The 24,359-nt window shown below is 38.8% G+C and overlaps 1 protein-coding gene across 1 annotated transcript in view; it reads right to left on the bottom strand.

Moving 5' to 3' along the window:
• Window positions 1-9,135: 9,135 nt before the first annotated feature.
• acss1.L (acyl-CoA synthetase short chain family member 1 L homeolog) overlaps window positions 9,136-24,359 on the bottom strand; it is a 72,563-nt gene continuing 57,339 nt past the window's right edge. The window contains exons 10-14 of the mRNA XM_018262870.2: window positions 21,576-21,702; window positions 20,633-20,760; window positions 19,640-19,703; window positions 11,459-11,580; window positions 9,136-10,302 (exon numbers count right to left, since the gene is read on the bottom strand). Coding sequence (XP_018118359.1) covers window positions 10,126-10,302; window positions 11,459-11,580; window positions 19,640-19,703; window positions 20,633-20,760; window positions 21,576-21,702 — 618 coding nt within the window. The 3' untranslated portion in view covers window positions 9,136-10,125. The remainder of the gene's footprint in view (window positions 10,303-11,458; window positions 11,581-19,639; window positions 19,704-20,632; window positions 20,761-21,575; window positions 21,703-24,359) is intronic.

Here is a 24,359-nt window from a genome sequence, read left to right as displayed (position 1 = left end):
ATTTGCAATTGGTTTTCAGTTTTCATTATTTGTGGTTTTTGAGTTATTAAGTTTTTTATTCTGCAGCTCTCCAGTTTGCAATAACAGCAATATAGTTGCTAGGGTCCAAATTACCGCTGCAACCGTGAATTGATTTGAATAAGAGATTGGAATATAAGAGGGCCTGAACAGAATTACGGAAAGGCTGTCTCCCATACACTCCATTTTTTCCAAATAATCCAAATGAAAAAAAAAAAATTCCTTTTTCTCTGTAGTAATAAAACGGAACCTTGTACTTGATCCCAAGATATAACTACTCTTTATTGGAGGCAAAACCAGCCTATTGGGTTTATTTAGGGGCCCATTTACTTAGAGGAAAAATAGTTTGAACTTCGAATGGTCGAGAATCGGCTACTTCGACTACGACCTTCGAATCGAACAATTCGAACTAAAAATCGTTTGACTATTCGACCATTCAATAGTCGAATATCCTTCGATCGATGGATTAAAATCCTTCGAATCGTTCGATTCGAAGGATTTAATCGTTCGATTCGAAGGATTTAATTGTTCGATCGAACGATAATTCCTTCGATCGTTCGATCATAGGAAAGGCGCAAAATCCTTCGACTTCGATATTCGAAGTCGAAGGATTTTACTTCGACCCTAGGTAAATGTCCCCCTTAATGTTTACATGATTTTCTAGTAGACTTAAGGTATAAAGATCCAAATTACGGAAAGATCCATTATCCTGAAATCCCCAGGTCCCGAGCATTCTGAATAACAGGTCCCATACCTGTATAATCTTTTAAAAATCCCATAGAAATGAATGGAGAGTGGCGGAATTTCACTCTAGAGGACTGTGGCGAACTCTAACTTCACTTTTTGATAAATATACCCCTAATTTAATTTTGTTGTGTTTTTTTTAAAAGTCACGTGATGATTTTGTGCTTGATGTGTGTTCAAAAGACAATAAAATAAAGAATTGCGTTTGGAAATTCGCAATGAAAAAAATGCATATAATCCAAATATGTATGTATAACTTTATTTATAAAGTGCTACATGAATATGCAGACCATTTTACAGAGTAGAAAAGTACATACAGGGAGGGCAAGCATCATAATAAATAAGTAATAAACATAAGTACAGGTATGGGATCAGTTATCCAGAAAGCTCTGAATTACAGTATTCCCGTCTCCTATACACTTATTTTATCCAAATAATCCAAATTATTTCCTTTTTCTCTGTAATAATAAAACAGTAGCTTGTACTTGATCCAAACTAAGATATAATAATTCCTTATTGGAAGCAAAACCAGCCTATTGGGTTTATTTAATGTTTACATGATTTTTGAGTAGATTTAAGGTATGAAGATCCAAATTACGGAAAGATCCGTTATCCGGAAAACCCCAGGTCCCAGGCATTCTGGATAACAGGTCCCATACCTGTATAAATATACAGTTCTATGTTAATTAAGACTCATTTTTATGAGCTCAGCGTGTGTTTATAAACACCTGTGTGCGAGAGTGTTAAAAGAATTATGTGTAAAAGACATATCATGATTGTGTTCTAATGGAACAGCTGATTAATAGTTCATTTTGCAGCTGATAAAAACTGATGTTATTGCAATCTAGTTTCCATCCACTAGATATCACTAGAGAACTCCTTATGTTAAAATCTAAGGGAGCAAAAATAATGAAAGCTAATGGGTCTGAGGGGAATTGGAACTGTCTGGTGGGAAGAAAGGGACCTACACTTAGGGGCAGATTTATCAAAATGTGAGTTTAGAGCTTAATAAATAAAAACTCACCCACGTTCTGTTTATTCCTATGGGACTTTTAGAACTGTATTTATCAAAAGGCGAGGTCTAACTTTCACCCATTGATCAATTCAATTCTAAAAACCCCATAAGAAAGAGTAGAACGTGGGTGGGTTTTTTATTTATTAAGCTCTAAACGCACATTTTAATAAATCTGCCCCTTATAGAAATGAGAATTGGGATATTCCTGTGCATACAAACGAAAACATATAACAACAATATGTTGTTTTATAGTATTTTGATAATATTATATAGGGGGTCTCCGAAATAGACATATGTAGGGTTGCCACCTTTCCGGTTTCGACCCGGACCATCCGGTATTTTAAAGGGCTACCCGGGTCAAAGCGTCCTGCCCAGTTTTCCTTATTAGGAAAACCATGCAGGATTCCCTTGATTGACAAGGCGATAGGTCGACCGCTGTATTACAGCCCCATCCCCTGATGACACAACCACTCCCATCAATGTCACGGCCGCGCCGATGATGTCACGGCCCCGCCTCCTGCCCGTATGGAGAGGTGGCAACCCTAGACATATAACCCTAGACGTATAACTATTTTTTGTATTGACATTTGGTCATTTGGTATGGTTTTAACTGCATAATGTGTATATAACATATCATGGGTTTTTTATGTGAACACATTGCACTTTGATATCTATGTATTTTAAAAACACATTATATTGATGAAATGGTGTTTTACATATTTATAACTGAACATTTTACCAGGATATTTTGGTATATGTGGTTATTTTAGTATATTATTTCCATTTGATGGCAAAATTATTATGTAAACATGTTCAGGTGTTTGGGGGACATTGGTTATATATTGCACTGTTCACTTTAAATTTGGAAAAAGTTTGGTCGCTTTCTGTGTGCACATCGTTGTAATGCCTTTATACAGTATATATATATATATATATATATATATATATATATATATATATATATATACTGTATATATATATATATATATATATATATATATATATATATATATATATATATATATATATATATATATACTGTATGTGTATATAAATGTATACATAATTAAAAATTTTTAAATAGGCTTAAAATGCTGTGCCATGGGTGGTAGCATCAAAGGGGGTACGGGTGTGTGTGCAGGGCCGCCATTAGAAATCACAAACATTGGCGCCAGTGCCCCCCCTTACAATTTGAAAAAAAAACATTTTTCAAAAAACTTTGGTGGCACAGGCCTATAGACTATTAAAATAATACATTGGTGGGCAGGGGTTCAATTACAGCTCCTTTCGTGACAATGGTTCTTTTCGCCGCTTCAGGACTTTAACTTCGGCTGTTTTCGTGACATCTGGTCTTTTCGCCGCTTCGGGATTTCCTTTAAGTCTTTTTGTGGCTTCGGGACTTCGGCTGTTCGCACTTCAGCCCCCCTGATGCTGGCCCTGTGTGTGTGTATATCCAATTTTTAAGCCCATAGCCTGCCACCCAACTCTTCTTGGCCTTTAGCTGTGTCAATACATGTGGTAGGGCATATTTATTAAAGAGTATAAAAGTAGAGCTTGCCACAGTTAACCAAAGTGAAACCGTGCAGCTTAGGTGTATATTAATCAAAGAGTAAAAAACAGCAATTTTGAAAAATATGTACAATAAAATACTATACTTTGATAAATGTCCTCACTTTGTGAATACAGATAAGGGATCAGTTATCTTGGAAACCTGTTGTCCTGTAGTTTATTTATTTTTTTAACCTGTCCTTTCACCAGGACTGTCATAAACTGGAGTAGTGGCTTCAATAACAGCCAGCACACTCCTGAACACGCACATACTGAAAACTGTATGCTTGTTAGATAATTGGTTATGGAATTTGTTTTGTCCTTGCAAAGGAATTTTCCTTACATTATTCACTGTTCACCAAGGTCACTTAGAATTTGTCCGGGACACGTGGCTGTCTGTCTTGCTGCCAAAGATAATATTTCAGCTCAACATTCCTGTACGTATTAAAGGGACACTCACACCTTTATAGCTGTGATTTAGGGATTCTGTCACATGAATTTAGTTAGTTATACTAATGTCATAGTTATGGGGCACCTCTCGATAGCCCTTTATTGCCATAACTTTTTTTAAAGGGCACCTATTGCCTAATTTTTATTTCCCCCCACCAGAGGTGCTGGCTAATAGAACCTGCACTCCGGTTGGGGTAAACAATAGTTTTTTTTTAAATTGCACTAGCATTGAAACACCTTTGGGTCCATTTTAGCATGTAAATGAGCCTTGGAATCTCTACTAAAGTAATTTTAAAGGGCACCTGTCACCTGATTTTTATTTCCCCAACAGAACCTGCACTTCCACTGGGGGAACCAATTTTTTTTTTTTTAAAAAAAAAAATCCCACTAGCACTAGGCCACCTACACTGGGAGGGTGCCCGCAACTCGCTTATTATGCACATGAGAGTGCTTGGGCCAAGCAAATAGCATGCTAATTATTATTATTATTATTATTATTAATGCCCTGTGCATTGATGCACTAGTTAAGTGAGACCAACCCTTTTCTTATACAACTTGCTTTGGATTTATGCAAATGCTCCTGAGTAATTGGCATGCATTTTGGTGCACCATGCTCATTTGCCGGGGATAAAACTCGGAACATGGCTGCAGTGACAGTGGAGTTCTGGGGGAAAACATTGCATTCTGGGAAAAAAACATAGGTTTGCATCCAAGTATTGTATTGCAAAGGAAATGATGCTTCGCTTGGCCACAGTGGTGCTGGAATTGTGGGGCATTGTGGGTTAAAAACATAGTTGAATTGCACTTTGCGCACTGCATTTACAGTTGGAGAACTAAACACCTGCTCTATAGTTTTCTTGCTTCTACTGTGCATGATCCTGTCCAGCAGGGTTGCCGGGTCTAATTTTCCAAAACCAGCCAAAGTCAGCTACAAAACCTGCCAAGAGGTATTTCAAAAGTATCCCAAAAATTGCACAATATGCGCAGTGAAAAAAAATTAACTTTAAATTTTCCCATGAAGCTAAATATATGTATGTATGTATATTTTTATTTGTATAGCGCTCCTTGAGGGCAAAGCACTGTACAGCAAAACAATAAATTAGTAGTAACAAACAAGGGGTCATTGAAATAAAAAGTAACAATAAGTGCATTATTAGAAATACAATTCACATAAATATAAAATATAATTACAATACAGATTAAGTGCTCAGTGTCAAGGAGACAAAAGTCTAGAGGACCCTACCCCGTAGGGCTTACAGTCTAAATGGGGAGAAATTCGCCCGTTACCAGGGGCATAACTGCAGAGGGGGGCCCAGGAGGTATAGGGGCCCCATAAGGCGCTAATACATTTATATAATTTCAATAAATATTGGTAAAACAGGTCAACCACTAGACCTTTTGATGGCTATCAGATTTTTGCCCCAAAATTATCTGAAATTGAGCAAAGTCACCGGAAAATGCAAGAATGCTTAAGAGTGACGGGAGACTGGGGTAGATAGCCCAAAATCTGGTAACTCCTGACGTCTACATAAGTCAGTCCCATTGCATGCTGGGTATTGTAGTCTTACATTAAACTTGGCAGTTGGCAAAATGTTAATCAAAAACTACATTACCCAACATGCACTGGGAGACGCAGGCTTGGCAATTAAGGGCAAGAAAAAACTTTGGCTGGTTTCCAAAGTACAAACCAGCCAAAGGCCCAAAAAGTAGCCCAAATCCATACCTTGGCTAGTTTGTACTTTCAAAACCCGCATGGGCTTTAAATTAGTAGCCCAATTTGGCAGGAAAACCAGCAACCTGGCAACCATGCTGTCCAGCGATTGCCAGAAGCAGGATATAACAAGGCAATGCAGGGGGAGTGGTGACATTTAAGTGCAGGCACAGAGGCAGTAAGGAAGCAGAGCCTCTATACAGGAGCTATTAATTAAAACATATATGGGGGGGGTTCTCCAACATGTTGTAGTATGCAAATTTTTGTTAATATTATGGGTTTCCCTCAAAACCAACAGTCATAGCACTATTCTGGGCTTGGTTTTTCATTATGCATTTGGTGGTAATGAAAACATTCTTATATATAATTTGTTTCTGTTTGCTCCTCCTTTGTTTGGATGGTGCTGTTCACCAGGGCCGGGCCATGCCGGCCAGGAGCCCCAGGCTGCGTTTGCCTACGCCATAGGACCACATCACCTCCTACGTGCGTATGCACAATGACCCACCGTGTCACCCCTCGCGTAGGTGAGCAAACAGGAGCAATGAGCGGGACTCTGAAGACCGGACTGGTCGGCAGCAGTGAAAGGTACGTGCCTTGTGCCCCGTGCCTACTCTGCCTACCCCTAGCCCTGCTGTTCACCTCTCCAATAAACTTTTCAATTGTTATACAACACCACAGCTTTAAACATTGCTGAGAGATGAGATGTATGTATATAAATATATCCACAGGCTGAAGCCTTCCCCATCACTTATGCGCTGATACATATTTTCCATTATACGTCCCATGAGTATTTTGGCTTTTGTTGCCATGGCTGCAGCCTAAAAATAGGGATACAGATCTGTGTAAACCAAAGATGTTTTGTTAATGGCAGTGCACTCTCTAATCCTTGGTTGAGACTCCAGCACACGCTTAGAAGAGCTTAGAAGAGTTTGTATGGGAACATATATCTGTTATCTGGAAACCCGTCATCCAGAAAGCTCCGAATTACAGAAAGGCTGTCTCCCATAGACTCCATTTTATCCAAAAACTCCAAATTTTTAAAAATTAATTCCTTTTTCTCTGTAATAATAAAATAGTACCGTGTACTTGATCCAAACTAAGATATAATTAATCCTTATTGCAAGCAAAACCAGCGTATTGGCTTTATTTAATGTTTAAATGATTTTCTAGTAGACTTATGGTATGAAGATCCAAATTATGGAAAGATCTGTTAACCAGAAAACCCCAAACCCCTAGCATTGTGGATAACATGTCCCATACCTGTACCATAAAAGCATTTACAGTCCACAGAATCTGGTACACTTTTCCTAGAAGCTCACAAAACAAATCCAACTGCATCCCTCCCAACTGAGCCGGATTGGCTATAATAAAAGTGAAAAGGATGTGGGCTTTCCAAAAGTAGGTGGAGTTTTGGCCAGACCAAGGATGGGTTTTAGCCTAACTGGGTATAATCAGAGCAGAGGCTGTGGCCTAAACTCTTACAAATATTGGAACTTTGGATGGTGCACACCTATTAAAGCTGAGGGAATTAGACCAAACTATACAAATTGGCAGCAATGGAGCAGGGCAAAGTTATCAATAGAGAAAGCTGCCTGCAAACCACACAGTTCAGATATTTTCATTAATAACCATGTATGATTTGTAAAAACAGACCAGTCATCTTTATTAAAACAGACAGTGGATACACCAATATTTAGAGGCAATCTAGTAAAATTAAGTTATAGGAAAGCTCAACTAATAGCTTTATCCTAAAAGGAACCAGCACAAGCTCTCTACAGGCTATTAGGCTGTATTCTTGGCTGTGCATCTAGATATGCCATATCATTTTTCTTGGTTAGGCAGTAGGCACCCAATTATATCATACTGTGCTTCTTGGCTAGGCACCAGTTATGGCATACCACACTTCTTGGCTAGGCACCCAGTTATGTCATACCATGCTTCTTGTTAGGCATCCATTCATATTACGTCTTGGCTTTGCACTAAGATATGTCATACCATTCTTCTTGGCTAGGCACCCAGTGATGTCATACTTCACTTCTTGGGTGGGCACCCGGTCAAGTTATACCATACTTCTTGGTTAAGTACCATTATTGGCTAGGTACCCGATTATAAGCCCTCTATATGTGCAAATTAACATTCAGACAAAATAAATTAAGAAAAAAAACCTTTAATCACAGAAGTGTAGTAAGCTTAGTGTATCTGCTCTGTACAATTTATTTTATAGGTAATTTTAAAATGAATCTGTATTACTTTTTGCAATATATATATATACACACACAATGTATTTGATTTTTAGAATCCTTCACTGAACAAGAATCATGGAATAATTCTAAACTGTAACATGGTGTAATTAGAACAAATAACAGTTGGTGATGAGTGAGGCAAATTGTGGGCCAAGAGTTTGGGCTGCATCTATGTTCTGCCGATTCATAACACATGTCCTGGTGGCTACCTGAGTTTAAGGACACTCTGACAATATGTATAAGTGATCATTTTAACAATACAAGTCTAATTATCAATTGATTCAGATTCACATTAAAGGGCAACAAAGAAACTATTGCATTCTGCATCACAGCTGATGAAAAATTAGCTTGGTAGCATCACAGTCTATAATAGATATAACCTCACTTTTCTGCTATTGTGTTGATGATCTCTGACAACTCTAACACTTTGTATCCCAGAGCAAAATGAGCATATGCAGTGCCACTGACACTCTAAAGATGGCTAATCACCCGCCAGTCCGATGCTGCCTACTAGTTAAGAACCAAAAGGAAACTATTTAGATTAACTCACTAGAGGTACAAACATCACTGGCTCTTTAACATTAAGGAATCAGAGAATTATTGGTGCTAACCATTTTCAAAATAATAATGTTTTGATTTAGTTTGTGCTATTTCCATTGTATATAATATTCAAATCACTCTGTTTCTGCTTAAATGAAAATGCCACTGACACAGCCAAGCAGTTAAGCTGTTGACAACCACCACAGCTTTAAACCTGAGAATTAGTTCATCTGCTCGAAAATCCTTATCTCTAAACGAGTGCCTAAAGTGCATTTATGTCCAGTATGTTATGTTAATTGATGCCCTGGTTTTCAAATTATTAATTGACTAAGGCTGATGAAACACAGGCCAGTTACTAGAAAATACAACTGATCAGTACGCTAACTGCAGTGGTGTAACTTGTATGGGCATGCAAGCAGCAACATTTTGTGCACCCCAATCTTTCTTGGCCCGAAATACTCCAACCCTCAATCTATCTGTACTCATTCTCTTTATGGGCTTTATACTCCTACCCTCCCATGTGTCAATCATACTCTCACCTCCAGTCTAAGTCTCTGACCCCCAATCTTTGTCTGCCCTTCTGCCTCGTATGTATTAGTCTTTCTCACTCCTATTTTCCTGCAGTGTCTGAGTTAAATGCAGCAATTCTTTGCACCTAGCGTTCCTTTTATGTTCTAGGCCTGTAGGCCCCAACCTTTTTTACCCAATGTAGAAAGAGTTGGGGAGCAACACAAGCATGAAAAGTGTTCCTGAGTGGTGCAAAAAAGGGCTGTGATTGGCCATTTGGTAGCCCCTATGTGGACTGGCAGCTACAGGCTCTGTGTGGCTGTACATTGTTTTTATGCAACCAAATGTTGCCTATTAACCAGGAATTAAAAATTTTGAGGCCAGCAGGAGCAACATCCATGGAGTTGGTGAGGAACATGTTGCCGGGAGCCACTGGTTGGGGATCACTGTTCTAGGCAGTCACTCAATTCCCAACAGCTTCTTTCAGTTCCTTGTCTGATAGTGCCTGAGCTCTGCTTACTGGTCACCAAACTGCAAACACACACCCCATTTCCTGCATAAAACTCAGAGAGCCCTAATTTTACAGGTTGCAGCTGTTCTGGTTCCTGGTAAATCCTACTTGTTCCAACTACTTGCTGGGGGGCACTGTATATCAAGCCCAGAGCCTTTGCTCACGCGTAAGCCCCGGTGGGGTGTTAATTCTTTTCAGCCCCTTAAGTTCCCCCTATAGTTACAATACTGCCCAGTGAAATTAAATCACAAAGGAAGCATGGTATATAGCTAGTTATCTGATTGCTGCGTTTGCTAAATTATCTCTCATTAGATAAACATGCCAGAACAACAGTTATCTGTTTTCAAATCACACACAAAATTTAGTGCAGCTGGGACACCTTCCTGAGTTACATTAAATACATTACATTCAATAAAAATCTGTGTGTGATTGGAACAAGCCATATTGCCCTGGTCTGCATATCTCCTGTGAAGTTGGCATTTTGCAGTTGGTGCTGTATATGAAATGAGTGTAGGTACACACTCTTCTAAAAGCAATTAAGTGATGAAGTTAGACCATTCAAAGGTTTTGTTTGGAGTCCCATGGATATTCATTAATAATAAATAAAAGGGGGGATTTGGTGGCCCATGTGTTGCCAGCTGATGATTAGCACTTACTGTAATGTAACATATTACAAGCCTCATCAATAAGTTAACAAAATAAACATTACAAAAATGAAGCCTCTATTGTTGGTTTAAAGGCTTTTCAAAATGGAAAAATGTTGATGAGAAACCCAGATGACCTAAAGACTTCCTACTCCTTCTGTTACAATGTGCTATAAAAGATAGCTGTGACCCCTTTACTGGGCAATCTTGGCTTCATTGTATTTTTGATAGGCCTCCAGTATTTCATCGATGACACCAGGATCCTCCAGTGTGGTTATATCCCCCAGATCCTCTGTTTGACCAGTGGCGATTTTTCTCAGCACTCGTCTCATGATTTTTCCAGAGCGGGTTTTCGGGAGACGTTTAACCATCTAAGGAAAACGGGGACATGTCCAGATACGTGTAATGAATCACATCATATAATCTATGGTACATCTGTTAACTCTAGATCTTGAGGGATGCATTCATACATGGTACAGATCAATGCACAGCTTAACCCTATACTCAAATGTATTACATCATATTAATTGTTGCTAATACAGGACACATTTTATTTAATCATTCTGTTTAATCTCCCATTAGTTAAGAACGGGTTCTGCATCTTATTTGGTCAGCCAAGGAATTGTCCAAATTGGAAACTCCTTGGCTTGGTCTGCTGGGTTGTTTTTTGGTACCACACATTGCGACTAATGGACCCTACTGCATTAAATCTGAGTATGATGCTATGTCTTTTTTTCAGACTTCAAATCAAGGATAAAAACAGAAATGAATAGACATTACCATAATATAGGTAGATATTAGGGCAAAAGCTCCAGTAGAATTAGTAGTAGTTGTTACTTTTTGATTTCCTATGTTTTGAATATGTGTTGTTGATACAGGTATAGGATCCTTTATGGAAACCCATTATCCAGAAAGCTTCAAATGACGGAAAGGCTGTCTCCCAAAGACTCCATTTTATCCAAATAATCCAAATTTTTTAAATTGTTTTCCTTTTTTTTCTGCAATAATAAAACAATCCAAACTAAGATATAATTAATCCTTATTGGAAGCAAAATCAGCCTATTGGATTTAGTCTGAAGATCCAAATTATGGAAAGATCCCTTATCCGAAATACCCCAGGATAAAATTCTGGATAAAATGTCCTATACCTGTATATTGTTGCTTTTTTAAGGCAGCAAAATTTATATCTATCCAAATCAAATGGGTGGTAATATGTATAGTCTTCAAATGCAATTCTAGCCCTCTCTTGCATTTTTGAAACCTGGAAGTTGAAGGTTCCCAGTTCCCAGTTCTGAAGCTCAAATAATTGGCAGGTTTACAAATTCATGGTTTTACTATTTCTGATCAACTTGTGAGCTTATATTTATTTGGTCCTCTCAGCTGAGAATTTTTATCATGTGCCTGAATGGCCTTGCAGTTTACAGTGCTTACACAGTGCTTACTGTTTTATTATTCATTATGATCATTTACATAGTCTATTTATGTTAATCAGCAGAATGATTCCAGTACATAGCTAAGTCTACTCACCAGAATATGGTCAGGAACAGCATATTTTGCTATTTTAGTGGCCACGATTGCTTGCAGCTCTTTTTGAATAGCTTCCTCTGCTATCTTGAGATCTTCCTTTAATACCACAAATGCGAATGCACCTAGAAGACAAGCCAAAAAACATCCTATGAGGTAAAATCAAAGGAAAAACCTCTGGATTAAAAATCAACTGTCTAATTTCCAGCTCATTAACAGACAAAGCAGGAGAGTTAGAAAATTGATACTGATTTTAGGATGAGAAATGTCAGCATTAACCATTAATTTAAAAGAGTTACAACAATGAAAAGATAAAGAAAGAGAAGTGAGACACTGAAAACATTATTTATTGCTGTGTTTTCTACTGTAGGGAAAGAAATGTTTATTATTGAGGAATAATCAGATAATACCTAGGGGACCTGTTGGATGACCAATCAATGATTCTCAACTAGATATCTTTGGGCAAAGCAGTCAAATACACTGGCCTGTTAGCTGCTAACTCGGTCTGAAGTGAGTCATATACTTTTGATTGTCCGTGTATTGCCACAATAAAAAGGTATAAGCAGTATGTTACAAGTTAGTGCTACATAGCACCTGCTACTATCAGACTGTGGTCTTTTCAACTTTCAACTTGCTGAAGGCAATAGGTTGATCATTATTATAATCATCATTATCTTCCTCAATCTATCTCCAACCAGTGGCTCACGTGCAACATATTGCTCACCAACCCATTGGATGTTGCTACCAGTGGCCTCAAAAACAGGTGCCTTCCTGACTTGAAAGCAAGCTTAAGTTGCATAAAAACCATTTTTACCACCAACCAGAACCCCCTTTAGTTTGTCAGTCAACATAGAGGCTTCCAATAACCAATCACAGTCCATATTTGTCACTCCCAGGAACTTGCATGTTGAACTTCAACATTTTTTTCATCTGAATGTGGCTCATGGGTGAAAAAGGTTGTTCAACCCCTGATCTAAATGGTTAGGGTTCATTTGAAAACAGTTGGTGGTTTACCGGTATGATAAGTTGATGTATGATCATGATCATATAACATTTGCCATTTCAGGCATACTTAGACCTTGTATCATGGGCTTACCTATGTCCTATGTTACATACTACTGTTCTACAACCACAACTTAGTTTCCATCCAAGGATGCCTGCTGTTTTACATACAAATGAGTAAAGGGTCTATTTATCAAGCTGTGTAAAGTGAGTTATGCTAAAAGAAATGGTTTAAAATAGAGGACTTATATAGTGAATAATTAGTACCCCCTATTGTAAAATATAAGGATATTATAAGTTACAGAGGAGTTCCATGATCATACATATGTGTTTTTATATAGGGCATGGAGGTGACTTCTAATATCCTTATATTTTACAATAGGGGGTACTTTATTCACTATATAAATAAGCCCTCTTATTATAATTATTATTATAATACACAAGTTTCAGTAAATTATGTGACAGAAATGATATCACTAAGCTCCGATTATAACCAATGACATCACTAAGCACCGTTTATATTAAGGATATAAATTACAGGATATTCATTGTGTATTATAAACCATTGTTTATTATCAATCAATCTGGTACTCCTGGTGAACCTAAAATCACAAGTGCAATCACGTTGCTCACCTCTTACCCCGGTTTGAATCACCTCTTGTTCAGAAAAAGTGCCATCCTTCCTTTATGCTGAGCAACACGCCATAATCTTTTTTTTCCAACCAGGTACCTCTTGTACTTCGGGCTGCAGTTTTTTTAAAGAGGAGTTCTAACCCTGGGGTAGGAGCTAAGCTACTATAATGACTATTTGTCATTTTCAGAATGAACAAAACAAATGGGAGCCTTCACCTTTACTGTGACCAGGGCTGGATTTAGTGGGCAGGCACCATGTCCGGACTGAGAATTAAAATAGGCCCTGGCATTTCAGGTGCACAGAGGCCCAATCAGCCCCCACCAGCCCACTAAATACTGACTTTCTATGGGTCCTTGTAGCAGCCCCTCTGGCATTTGCCAGAACCCACAGATTGCCAGTCCAGGCCTGGCGGGCACCCAGAGGCCGCACGGTTCTAATGCTCGCCCATATACCCCCCTCCGGTGCGAGCGCACATGCGCACCTGCACTGGAGTACTGGGGTGCTGTGCTCCCCGCTAAGCAGCTGGGCGGCATGCCGCCCCTATCATTCTGCCGCCCTAGGCCCGAGCCTTTGTGGCCTCGCCACAAATCCGGGCCTGACTGTGACATGTAATGGATGATTTGATATGTACAGGTATGAGACATATTAACCAGAATGGTTGGGACCTGGCGTTTTCCAGAAAAGGGATCTTTCTAAAATTTTAATCTCCATACCTAGTCTACTAAAAATGATTTAAACATTAATTAAACCCATTAGGATTGTTTTGCCACCAATAAGGATTAATTATATCTGAGTTAGAATCAAGTACAAGGGACTGTTTAATTATTACAGAGAAAAATTAAGTCATATTAATTATTTGATTAAAATGGAGTCTATGGGAGACGGCCTTTCCTTAATGAGGAGCTTTTTGGATAATGGGTGTCCGGATAACTGATCCTATACCTGTATATATGTATATAGACAGATACATATATATTGTATACATTATATGGTTTTGTCTCTGTCTGTAACTGACCCTACTTGTTTTAGAACTCTAGACGCTATAAAAAAACATTCTAATCGTTTTCTTATCAGGCATTTAATTACTGTGTATACAGCTAAAGAAACAATTATGAGACAATCAACATCAATTTAATGAATGTTAGTGAATGCCATAGTGTGGCTAGAATCCAGGGATCAGTAATATTTACAAAGAACTCTGATTTAGTGATAACTGGCTTATGATTAAATTGTATCCAGAATCTAATTTACAGTAAAAGTGGACGTGCATTGATATTTGCAGTCAAGTCTATTATCAGGAAAGAAAAGTAATAAAAGTATCTAGTTAAGGTCCAGGGCACACGGAGCGTTGGCGCCACTGATCTCAGACTGAGTTTTTTGGCAACCCCCACTCTGTGCTCCTTCACTCAAGCAGAAGCTGTACTTTTCAGTGCAGATCAATGGAGCTGGAGTGGATCCGCTTTTCTAAGCAGTGGAGCATGTCCCCTCAACCTAATAAGTAGCCTAATTAGTAGTTTGGCCTCTTCCCAATTGGTGCATGGCCACTATTTTTATTTACACTGTATGTATACAGGGAGGCACATTTATCAAAGGTCAAATTTCGAATTCATGTGATTTTTTAAAAACTCCCATAAATTCGACCAATTGAAATTTATTAAAAAACTAGAATTTTTAAAACTCGGATGAATTAAATCAACCAAAAATTTGCATAGAATTCAGAAAGGCTGCAAACAACTCTGAATTGATCCCTGGACCTCTCCCATTGACTCAAACAGCAATTTGGCAGGTTTTAGGTGGCGAATAGTCGAATTTGAATATGATAAATCTCGAAAATCACAATTGAATTTTTTTTAAAAACTCGAATCAAATTTGAATAACGCCATAGTTGAATTTGACAGTTTTGACCCTAAAAAAAACTTGCATTTAGAATTTTCAATTCGACCCTTTATAAATCTGCCCCTTCATGTTACAAATTTGTATTAACTTTGGTAAAAAGTACCTTAAGGTGGCCATAGACACACAGATCCGATCGTACGAATCGAGGATTCGTACGATTTTCGTACGATTTTCGGATCGTGTGTGGCGTGTCCCGACTTCTTTCGTCCGGCGGAGATCGGTCGTTTGGTCGATCGGTCAGGTTTGATTTTGACCCGACCGACATCGGCCGAACAATCAGATTACACCCGATATAGCCATGTTTGTTAATGGCATATCGGGGAAAGATCCGCTCGTTTGGCGATGTTGCCAAACGAGCAGATCTTTGCATCTATGGCCACCCTTAGGCTAATGTCAATGTAGTGTTTTGTCCACCGGCAGAGAAACCACCAATTTGGTTCCATATGTAAGCTCTGGCAGTAATGGCAACCACGTGTCAGTGTGCAAACTGCTGGTTTTGGATGGAGTGGATGGACAGGGTAGAAGGGGCCACACACATTATGGCTGCCTTAAAGAAATACTGACACCAAAATATAATCTTTTTTTATATTTATTATAACATATAACATTATATGCTATTTATAATTTTGCCATAAAAGTATTTGCCTGATGCTTTTACATTTCTTTTCTTATCCCCAATGTTCCTCTAGAAGGGGGCTGCGAAATATGTTGGCCCTCTATAAATATTTGTTTATAATAATAATAATAATAATTTATGCAGCAGCAGTCTGTTAGCATTAGAAACTCTAACTGAAAGGTTGAGAAGGGACAAGGAACTTCAAGTAACAATTAATTACAAAAGCAGAACTATAAATCAAAAAACGATCAACATGACCTATAGGTAACTTTTGATGTAGATTAATATTTTGAAAAATAAAATTTGTAGTGTCAATATCACTTTAATATTGTTACAATGATTTCTGTAGAGTGCATGTGGCTCATCTTTATTCCTCATCTGCTATTCCACCATGAACTGGCTGACATGCTGCATTGGCAGATGAAATGTCCTAACCTGCTCAGTTCTGGGAGCAGACTGATAGTAATAGTACATTGATATCAGGCAGGCTTGGCAGGGTATCGTGCATGTACTGGTATTGGTAGGTGTATCGGCAGTTTAAAGGAACAGTAACATCAAAAATTAAAATTTTAAAATTATTTTGAATTAATAAAAATATAATGCAGTGTTGCCCTGAACTGGTAAAACGAATGTGTTTGCTTCAGAAACACTACTATAGTTTATATAAATAAGCTGCTGTGTAGAAATGGTGGCAGCCATTCAAAAGAGGAAAGGCTCAGGTTATACAGCAAATAGCAAATAAGTTATGTACAACATAATGGTGTTATCTGTTATCTTTTGAAACCAATGCCCCGGTCAGGAGACACTTATACCAAGGAATGCTACTATGCAGGGAAGCACACGTCTTTTTAAAGCAGAGACATGCGCTGTGATTCGGGGAGATTAGTCGCCCGGTGACAAATCTCCTCTTCTTCGGGGCGACTAATCTCCCAAATTGCCGGTGGGATTGCACTCGGATGGCTTCGTTTTCCGAAGTCGTCCGAAGTTTCGTCTTGAGGTGACTGTGGCTGACTTTGGAAAACGAAGAGCTCCGAATGCAATCCCCATGTTTTTGTAAATACATGTACTTGCATATATACTATGAGACGGGACCAGGGAATGTGCATTGATTAATTGGCCAAATTAGTAGCACTTCCATTGTATTTAAACACATTTTTACTTATCCTTGGAGTGAACCCACAACCCCCCTGGTGTTATCTATTTAACCTGTGCATATAGCCTTTTTTCAATTTTCACCATTGCTACACAGCAGCTTGTTTATATGAACTATAGTAGTGTTTCTGAATAGATCAGTTTTACCAGTGCAGGGCAACAGTACATGTACATATATTCATTACTTTAAAACGCTCATTTTTTGGTGTCACTGTTCTTTTAATGAGAAAATTCGTGTTTTTCCTGCCTCTAAGGTGGCCATACACCTCGTTTGGCAAGTGGATCTATATTTGATATGGCCACTACTTACATTCATGAATTTACTTTCCAGATAGCTTTTCACATAACCAAAATCTAATAAGACAATAAGACAATCTGCTAATAAGCAGCATTAATGGCAGCGAGCCATTAAATGTGTGAAGTCAATGTACTGTTGTACTTTATTAGACTTCCATTGCAAAGAGTTGTGTGGAACTTGCTTGATTTAAGTCAAATATTAACAGTAAGTCCTTGCTTAGCTAACCATCATGGAAAAAGTATGCTTAGTGCTGCTGAGGTGAATATTTATATAACTTTCTTTCTGCCATTGTAACCTGAGCCCTTTACAGCAATAAATTCTGACATAATAAACATGCAAGAACACCAGAAGATAATATAGTTTGTCCACGGGCAATGGGTCACATAGCAAGATCTATAATATCAAAAAAATAACCAAAGAAAACCAGGGAAAGTAAGAAACTTTAGAGACCCTGTTAACTTCAAGCCAACCAGTTCAGATAAAGTTATAAATGCAGGAATAAAAAATAGCTTTTAATCTAGGTAATTTAAAAAACAAACAAAACAAACACACACACGCCACCGCAAACGATACCAAACAAGACTTCATTAATGAAGTGGTGGAAGTCCGAGACCGTGTCCCTAAAACACACATTTAAAAGCCAGGCAATAGGTAGAATGGTGGGCTGTAAGTGCAGTTTACAAGATCTATAACATGTCAAATGCAGAGAACTTACCATTTAGGGCAAGGGTTCACAAAGCTTCTCTCCAACTGCAGATTGGAGAGAAGCAGATAAGCTCAAATCAGAGGCTTCCTCTATCTGCTCTGGAAGTCAATGATTTGAGCAGACCTGCTTCTCTCTGCATGCCATATTCTTTGTAAGCAGCTTAGTAAAACTGCTGTATCACAGCAAATATTTTTATCTCTATCTCATCTCCTGCGCTGATGCACTCACATCGCTTCAATTTCTGAAGTCGCCTGAAGTTTCCTCGTGAGGCGACTTCGGAAATCGAAGTGCTGCTACCAGGGAGCTGTTATCTTGTGTTAGCGAGCTGCTATCTGGTTATCTTCCCATTGTTCTGTTGTTAGGCTGCTGTGTGTGTGGGGGGGTAGCAAGGGAGGGGGTGATATCACTCCAACTTGCTATATTTAGAGTGACTGAAGATTATCAGAGCATAAGTCACATGACTTGGGGCAGCTGGGAAACTGACAATATGTCTAGCCCCATGTCAGATTTCAAAATTAAATATATAAAAATCTGTTTGCTCTTTTGAGAAACAGATTTCAGTGCAGAGCACTATTAACTGATGCGTTTCGAAAAAAAACAACACATTTTCCATGACTGTATCCCTTTAAGCAAATAAATGGGCAAGGAAGCAAGTTGTCATAGATGATGTGAAACTTTAGGAGACAGTTGATGTCTATTTGTATGACTGTCTATTTATGGATGAAATCTACTTTTTGCAGAATCCGGAAAGTCCTGAGGAAAGTGTAGAAAGATGAATGATCCCGTTGAGTTCTATATGAGATCTCAACACACTGAAGCTAATCTGAAGGACATGGACACAATGTTTAGCAGAAGATTTGCTCACAGTAGTCAGATCATGGAATTCTTCCAGCTCTGGGTTCATTAAGATGGAAATGAGGAGCTGGCAAGTGAAGCATGAGAGTGTTTAGCACTAAAGAGGCAAAGACTTTGGCTGCTCCAGAGACTATAAAAGTTATATATTACTTATTTGATACTTCTCTAAGTGTGTTGTCCCTAGAGTATGTAGAAAACATAAATAGAACAATGCATGATAATGTATTATATGTGTTATTTTCAAGAAGAAAGAACATCAGTTGATTTCAATTTTACAATTTGAGTATACTAATAACAAATATGCAATGGATAGCTAGGTCAGCCCCATGATGTAAATCTTCAGATTGAAGTGTCACCTACATTAATAATTCCTCAAAAATTCAAAACACTCTGCGCACCCACCCCCAGTCCAGCATTATCCTCAGCCTCTGTCATCCCAACAATGCAAACTGTGCAGTTCCATGATTGCTGAACTGGGGGTTGCAAAATCTGTACCTCAAACTATAAGAGGACCGAGCCTCTATCAGCTTGACTGCTAGATTTGGGATTCCAGCTGAGGAAGATGTATCCGGCTATGGGAACATGGAGAGTTGTCTCCTGTAGACTGAGAGCAGTGGAGCCAGCGCTCCAAGTGCCATGGGCCTAAGAATATAACACTATCAAGTTTTCGCCTTTTAGTAATAACAAGTCTATTCCAATCACCGAATCATAGAATTCTGCACCAAACATATATAAGGGGTCATTTATTGTGACCTGGGATGCAAGTGGTAGAGCAGTGGTGCAAAGTGTTCCCCTTAGTGCTGATTTAGAAAGAACTTTAGCCCAGGATTTGGTTAACCTCTGCACCTAGTGAAGGATTGGAAAGCTGACAATAGCCACAGAGTGCAAAAATATCTCTGTAACAGCAGTAAGGTTTGTTTATGGGGGTGCTGTAAGCTGACCATTAAAGGCACAGTTACTATACATCATTTTAAGTAACAATAATTAGCAGTGTATTTCTGGCTTGTGTAAATATTAATTCTTACCTTCTCCTTTAATTTCATGTGGATACCCTATTACGGCAGTTTCTGGCACATCTGGATGTTCATCCTGTAGTGAAAATAATAAAGATTATCAGGGAAACTGAACTCCACTGTAAAGTATTCAAATATTAGAGGTCATAAGGGCTCATTAAAGCCAGATAGAGTAGCAAGTGCTTACTAAATCAACATAAAGGGATTTAAACTCCCTTGGTGCTCTAGGACTTGCCTTTGGAGCCTTTATAAATGAGGCCCCTAGTACTCAGTGCTGCACCTTGAATTGAAACACATCCATTTTTAGGCACGACTCAATTTCACACGACTTTGAATTGAGGCAATTTCTAATGTTATGCCCCCTCCCACATAACAAGAATATGTCCATGTTACAGAACACTGGTGTGCCATTACCTTATAGTAGATATTTTGGCTGATTAAATGAAAGGTGCCTGCAGGGTTTGAGAGAGCTGTGGCATAAGCCATCATCTTGTAAGTGCAATTATTACAGATATTATTTTTAATATTGAACCATATGTACGCACTGACTCCTGATTGATAAGGGATCTGGCTAAATCTCTTAACTTTCTGTAAGATATGGACAAATTCTTAATGTCATTTGTGACCCTATAGTTTAACTGCAGATTTGTTGAATATGACATTTAGGTTCTATATTGCTGCTAGTGTAGATTCTGCAGTGTGAGTCAAAGGGTTAAACATCATCTTCCCACAAATATGTATTGTGTGAATCTAATTCCTCAGCAAAGAACATGGAAAACAGAAGGAAACAAAATAAGGCTACCTGGAGAATGACTCTTTATTCAGCATTTCAATATATGTTCCTTGCTTGCAACACACACACACACTTCCCCTATTTATTTATATCACACTCTAAAAGTGCAATCTCCTCTCTGGAGTGCTACCATAAAAAAACGAATATATTTATCTGTACATAAAATAATTCTAATTTGTTTCAAAATATGTGAACAAATTGTAGATTATTACCATGGCATCTTCAATTTCTGCTGTGCCCAGGCGATGCCCGCTTATATTTATGACATCATCCATTCGGCCTGTTATTTGGTAATAACCGTCATTTGACCTGTAGGCTCCATCTCCGGTGAAATAATGGCCTGAAAGATACGGTAATATTGCTTTATATCTGTCCTGAACATACAGAAAGCAGATCCCCTTTATGAATGTATCCAGAATAATGTAAAATTATATTGCTAAATGCTGTATATACATACAAAAGTAATTACTCCCATGATCAACATTAACAAAATATATAAGGCTCGTTTTGAAAATGCATTGTCTTTTTTTAATTAAAAAAATATATTTTCTATCATAAAGCAATGAATAATTGCTTTTTATCCTTTCTAGGAAAATCATCTGGCTCCCCCCTTAAATCTGAACAGTTTGTGGATCTGATCCCAATTGCACTGAAAGGTATGGGGTCAGCATGTGCACAAAACGCAACGGGTTGCCTGGCGCAACTTCGCATCTTAGTGAATTTGCCCCATAGACTCCATTTTATCCAAATAATCCAAATTTTGAAAAATGATTTCCTTTTTCTCTGTAATAATAAAACAGTACCTTGTACTTAATACAAACTAAGATATACTGCAATTAATCCTTATTGGAAGCAAAACCAGCCTATTTTTATTGATGTTTACGTGATTTTCTAGTAGACTTAAGGTATGGAGATCCAAATTACAGAAAGATCTGTTATCCAGAAAACCCCTGGTCCCTAGCATTCTGGATAACAGATCCCATACCTGTATTACTATATTTACTTTAACCATCTCTGATAAAAAAAAATACTGAACTTAAATTTAGGTTTGTAACTATTGGCATGCCCAAGTGATATTTGGTTGGTTGTACACAGAGACTGAAACCTTTACAATTACCAACCACTTTGCAGACTTGAAGGTGTAATAATCCTTACCTGGATATGCTTTGAAGTAAGCATCAACAAATCTTTGATGATCTCCATAAATGGTTCTGGCCATTCCAGGCCATGGCTGTGCAATACACAAGGCCCCAGACACATCACCCCCTTCTATAACTTTTCCCTGCAAATCCAAATGCAGTAAACAATAAGAAACGTGTCTATGATTGTATTGCTGCTGAAGCTCTTTTATGTCTACATCAAATAAAGTTCTGCATGAGAGTGCAGTGGAAATTTAAACACAGCATGGCGTCATTTACCAACGTCCCAGATGCAAAGTTACGCCCATTAGTAAATCATTTACTCTGCACTTACATCTGGGGCATTTGTGCATTTGTATCCTTGCACTTGATTGAGTGGATTCAATGAATGCATTTCATTGTATTTGGTGCAAGGTAGCCCTGTCCTTACCATGTGCCTGCATGGTGCTCCTTAACCTGTGCATCTGAATAGTGTGCATATTAGGGGTTTGGGATTAGGGGTGCCTATATGCCCTCACAGCTTGATTCTTACACATACAGCACTACTGAATGCAGGCAGCACTGTACTCATGGGGAGATCAGAGGTCTTTGCACTCCATTTTGGAGCACAAAGGCCTGCTCCCACAGGTGCATACTGATATTGTAAAATTTATTTGCACCCAGCCCTTTATTAATAGAATGTTATGGCGTGGTTATCAATGTAACATGTCTTGAAGATGAGTCCCTCTAGAAGGTATGATGGGCCACTCACAGTATGCCACCTACTATTTTTCCGAATGTTAAAGAACCAGTAATATCAAAAAAAATGTTGTTGGCATACATTAAAAAAGACAAATTAAACTTTAAAATCGCAAAGTCTTTACTAAGAAATAACTTACCGAACTCCGCTTCCGCTCCTCTTCAGAAAAGGCGTCATGGCACCGATCCATTGTGCAGCGCTCGATTTCTCATCCCTGGCTATCTCCTATAAGGAAGGCAGGGAGGAGAAATCGAGCACCGCACGATGGATCGATCGCTTTCAGTAAGTTATTTCTTAATAAAGACTTTCAGATTTTAAAGTTTCATTTGTCTTGCTGTTTTTTAATGTATACTAACTAGTTTAAAAAAAATAAATAAATATGTTTCTGGTCCTTTAAAGGGATACTGTCATGGGAAAAAATGTTTTTTCAAAATGCATCAGTTGATAGTGCTGCTCCAGCTGAATTCTGCACTGAAATCCATTTCTCAAAAGTGAATTTTTAAATCTGACATGGGGCTAGACATGTTGTTAGTTTCCCAGCTGCCCCCAGTCATGTGACTTGTGCTCTGATAAACTTCAGTCAGGGCCGCCATCATAAATCGCAGGGCCCATATGAAAAAATTTCCTGGGCCCCCTGGGCTGAGCCCACCACAAGCCCCACCTACAGGTCCGCCCTCCACACCCCACAGGTCTACCCCCCACCACACACTAAAAAAAAAAACATTGGTGGCTATGGTTCCCACATGTTAATTAAAAAATATTGGTGGTCAGGGCCCCCCCATTGAAAAAAACATTTGTGGTCAGGGCCCCCCATTAAAAAATATTGGTGGCTAGGACCCCCATGTTATAAGAAAATTGGTGGCCAGGGCCCCCCTTAAACGTCCATGTAAAAAAAGTTGCCCCCCCAGAAGTTTAAAAAAAATTGGTGCCCAGAGCCCCACCACACAACAGGGACCACAAAGGGTTACCTTTAGGGGGCCCTGCCATGTTACACTTACTTCATTAGTGTGGCCCACCTGCTGTCAGTGAGCTGCCAACTGCAGAAGGGGAGTATAGGTGGCTTCATCTTCTACCAGTCACAGCATTTTCTTCTCTTATTGGTCACAGAATTTCAAGTCCTGGTAAAGCTGCATGGTGATTGGATGAGCTGGAGGAGAAGTTCAAACCTCAGCTATCCAATCCCTGAGCAGCTCAACCGGGACTTAAACTCAGTGACCAATAAGGAGAAGTAATGGACAGAAGATACCTCCCCTTGTGCTCCCGCCCTGCCTTCCCGAAGTCAGCAGCTCTCAGAAAGCAGGGAGCCCGGCTAATCAAGAAAGTGCGACATTGGTGGGCCCCCCTTACCCTCAAGGCCCCATACAACTCTCCCCCCTGATCCCTCCTGATGGCTGCCCTGACTTCAGTCACTCTTTACTGCTGTACTGGAGTGATATTATCCCCCCTTTCCCACCCTGCAGCTTAAAAACAGTACAATGGGAAGGTAACAGCTGCCTGGTAGATCTAAGAACAGCACTCACTCAACAACACAATAATAAAAGCCACTGGGACATATTCAGTTACATTGAGTAGGAAAAACAACAGCCTGCCAGAAAGTAGTTTCATCCTAAAGTGCTGGCTCTTTCTGAAAGCACATGACCAGGCAAAATGACCTGAGATGGCGCCTACGCACCAATATTACAACTAAATAAATGCACTTGCTGGCTCAGAAATTACATTTCATATGGTAGAGTGAATTATTTGCAGTGTAAATAGTGTAATTTAGAAATAAAAACTACATCATAAAAATCATGACAGAATCCCTTTAAGGAACATAGTGGCATATCAACTGCCGATGAACCATATATAGGCTGACATGGCACATCGGCAGATAATATTTGTAAACTTGCCCAATCCCTGGCCCAAACCAACCAATATGTACATGTATATTGTTCAGACCCCAATACACATACCAATAACTTTATAAAACATTGTTTTTAACGATATTATTGGTGTGTTTTTTGCTAGTTTGCAATCCCTGCAAGTTTGTCTTTGAATGCTGGCAATGAAGATTATTGCAAT

The sequence above is a fragment of the Xenopus laevis genome, chromosome 5L (assembly GCF_017654675.1).
Source record: "Xenopus laevis strain J_2021 chromosome 5L, Xenopus_laevis_v10.1, whole genome shotgun sequence".
Classification (NCBI taxonomy): Eukaryota; Metazoa; Chordata; class Amphibia; order Anura; family Pipidae; genus Xenopus; species Xenopus laevis.
The sequence above is the reverse complement of the archived record's forward strand: the minus strand, read 5'-3'. Positions and strand labels throughout refer to the sequence as shown.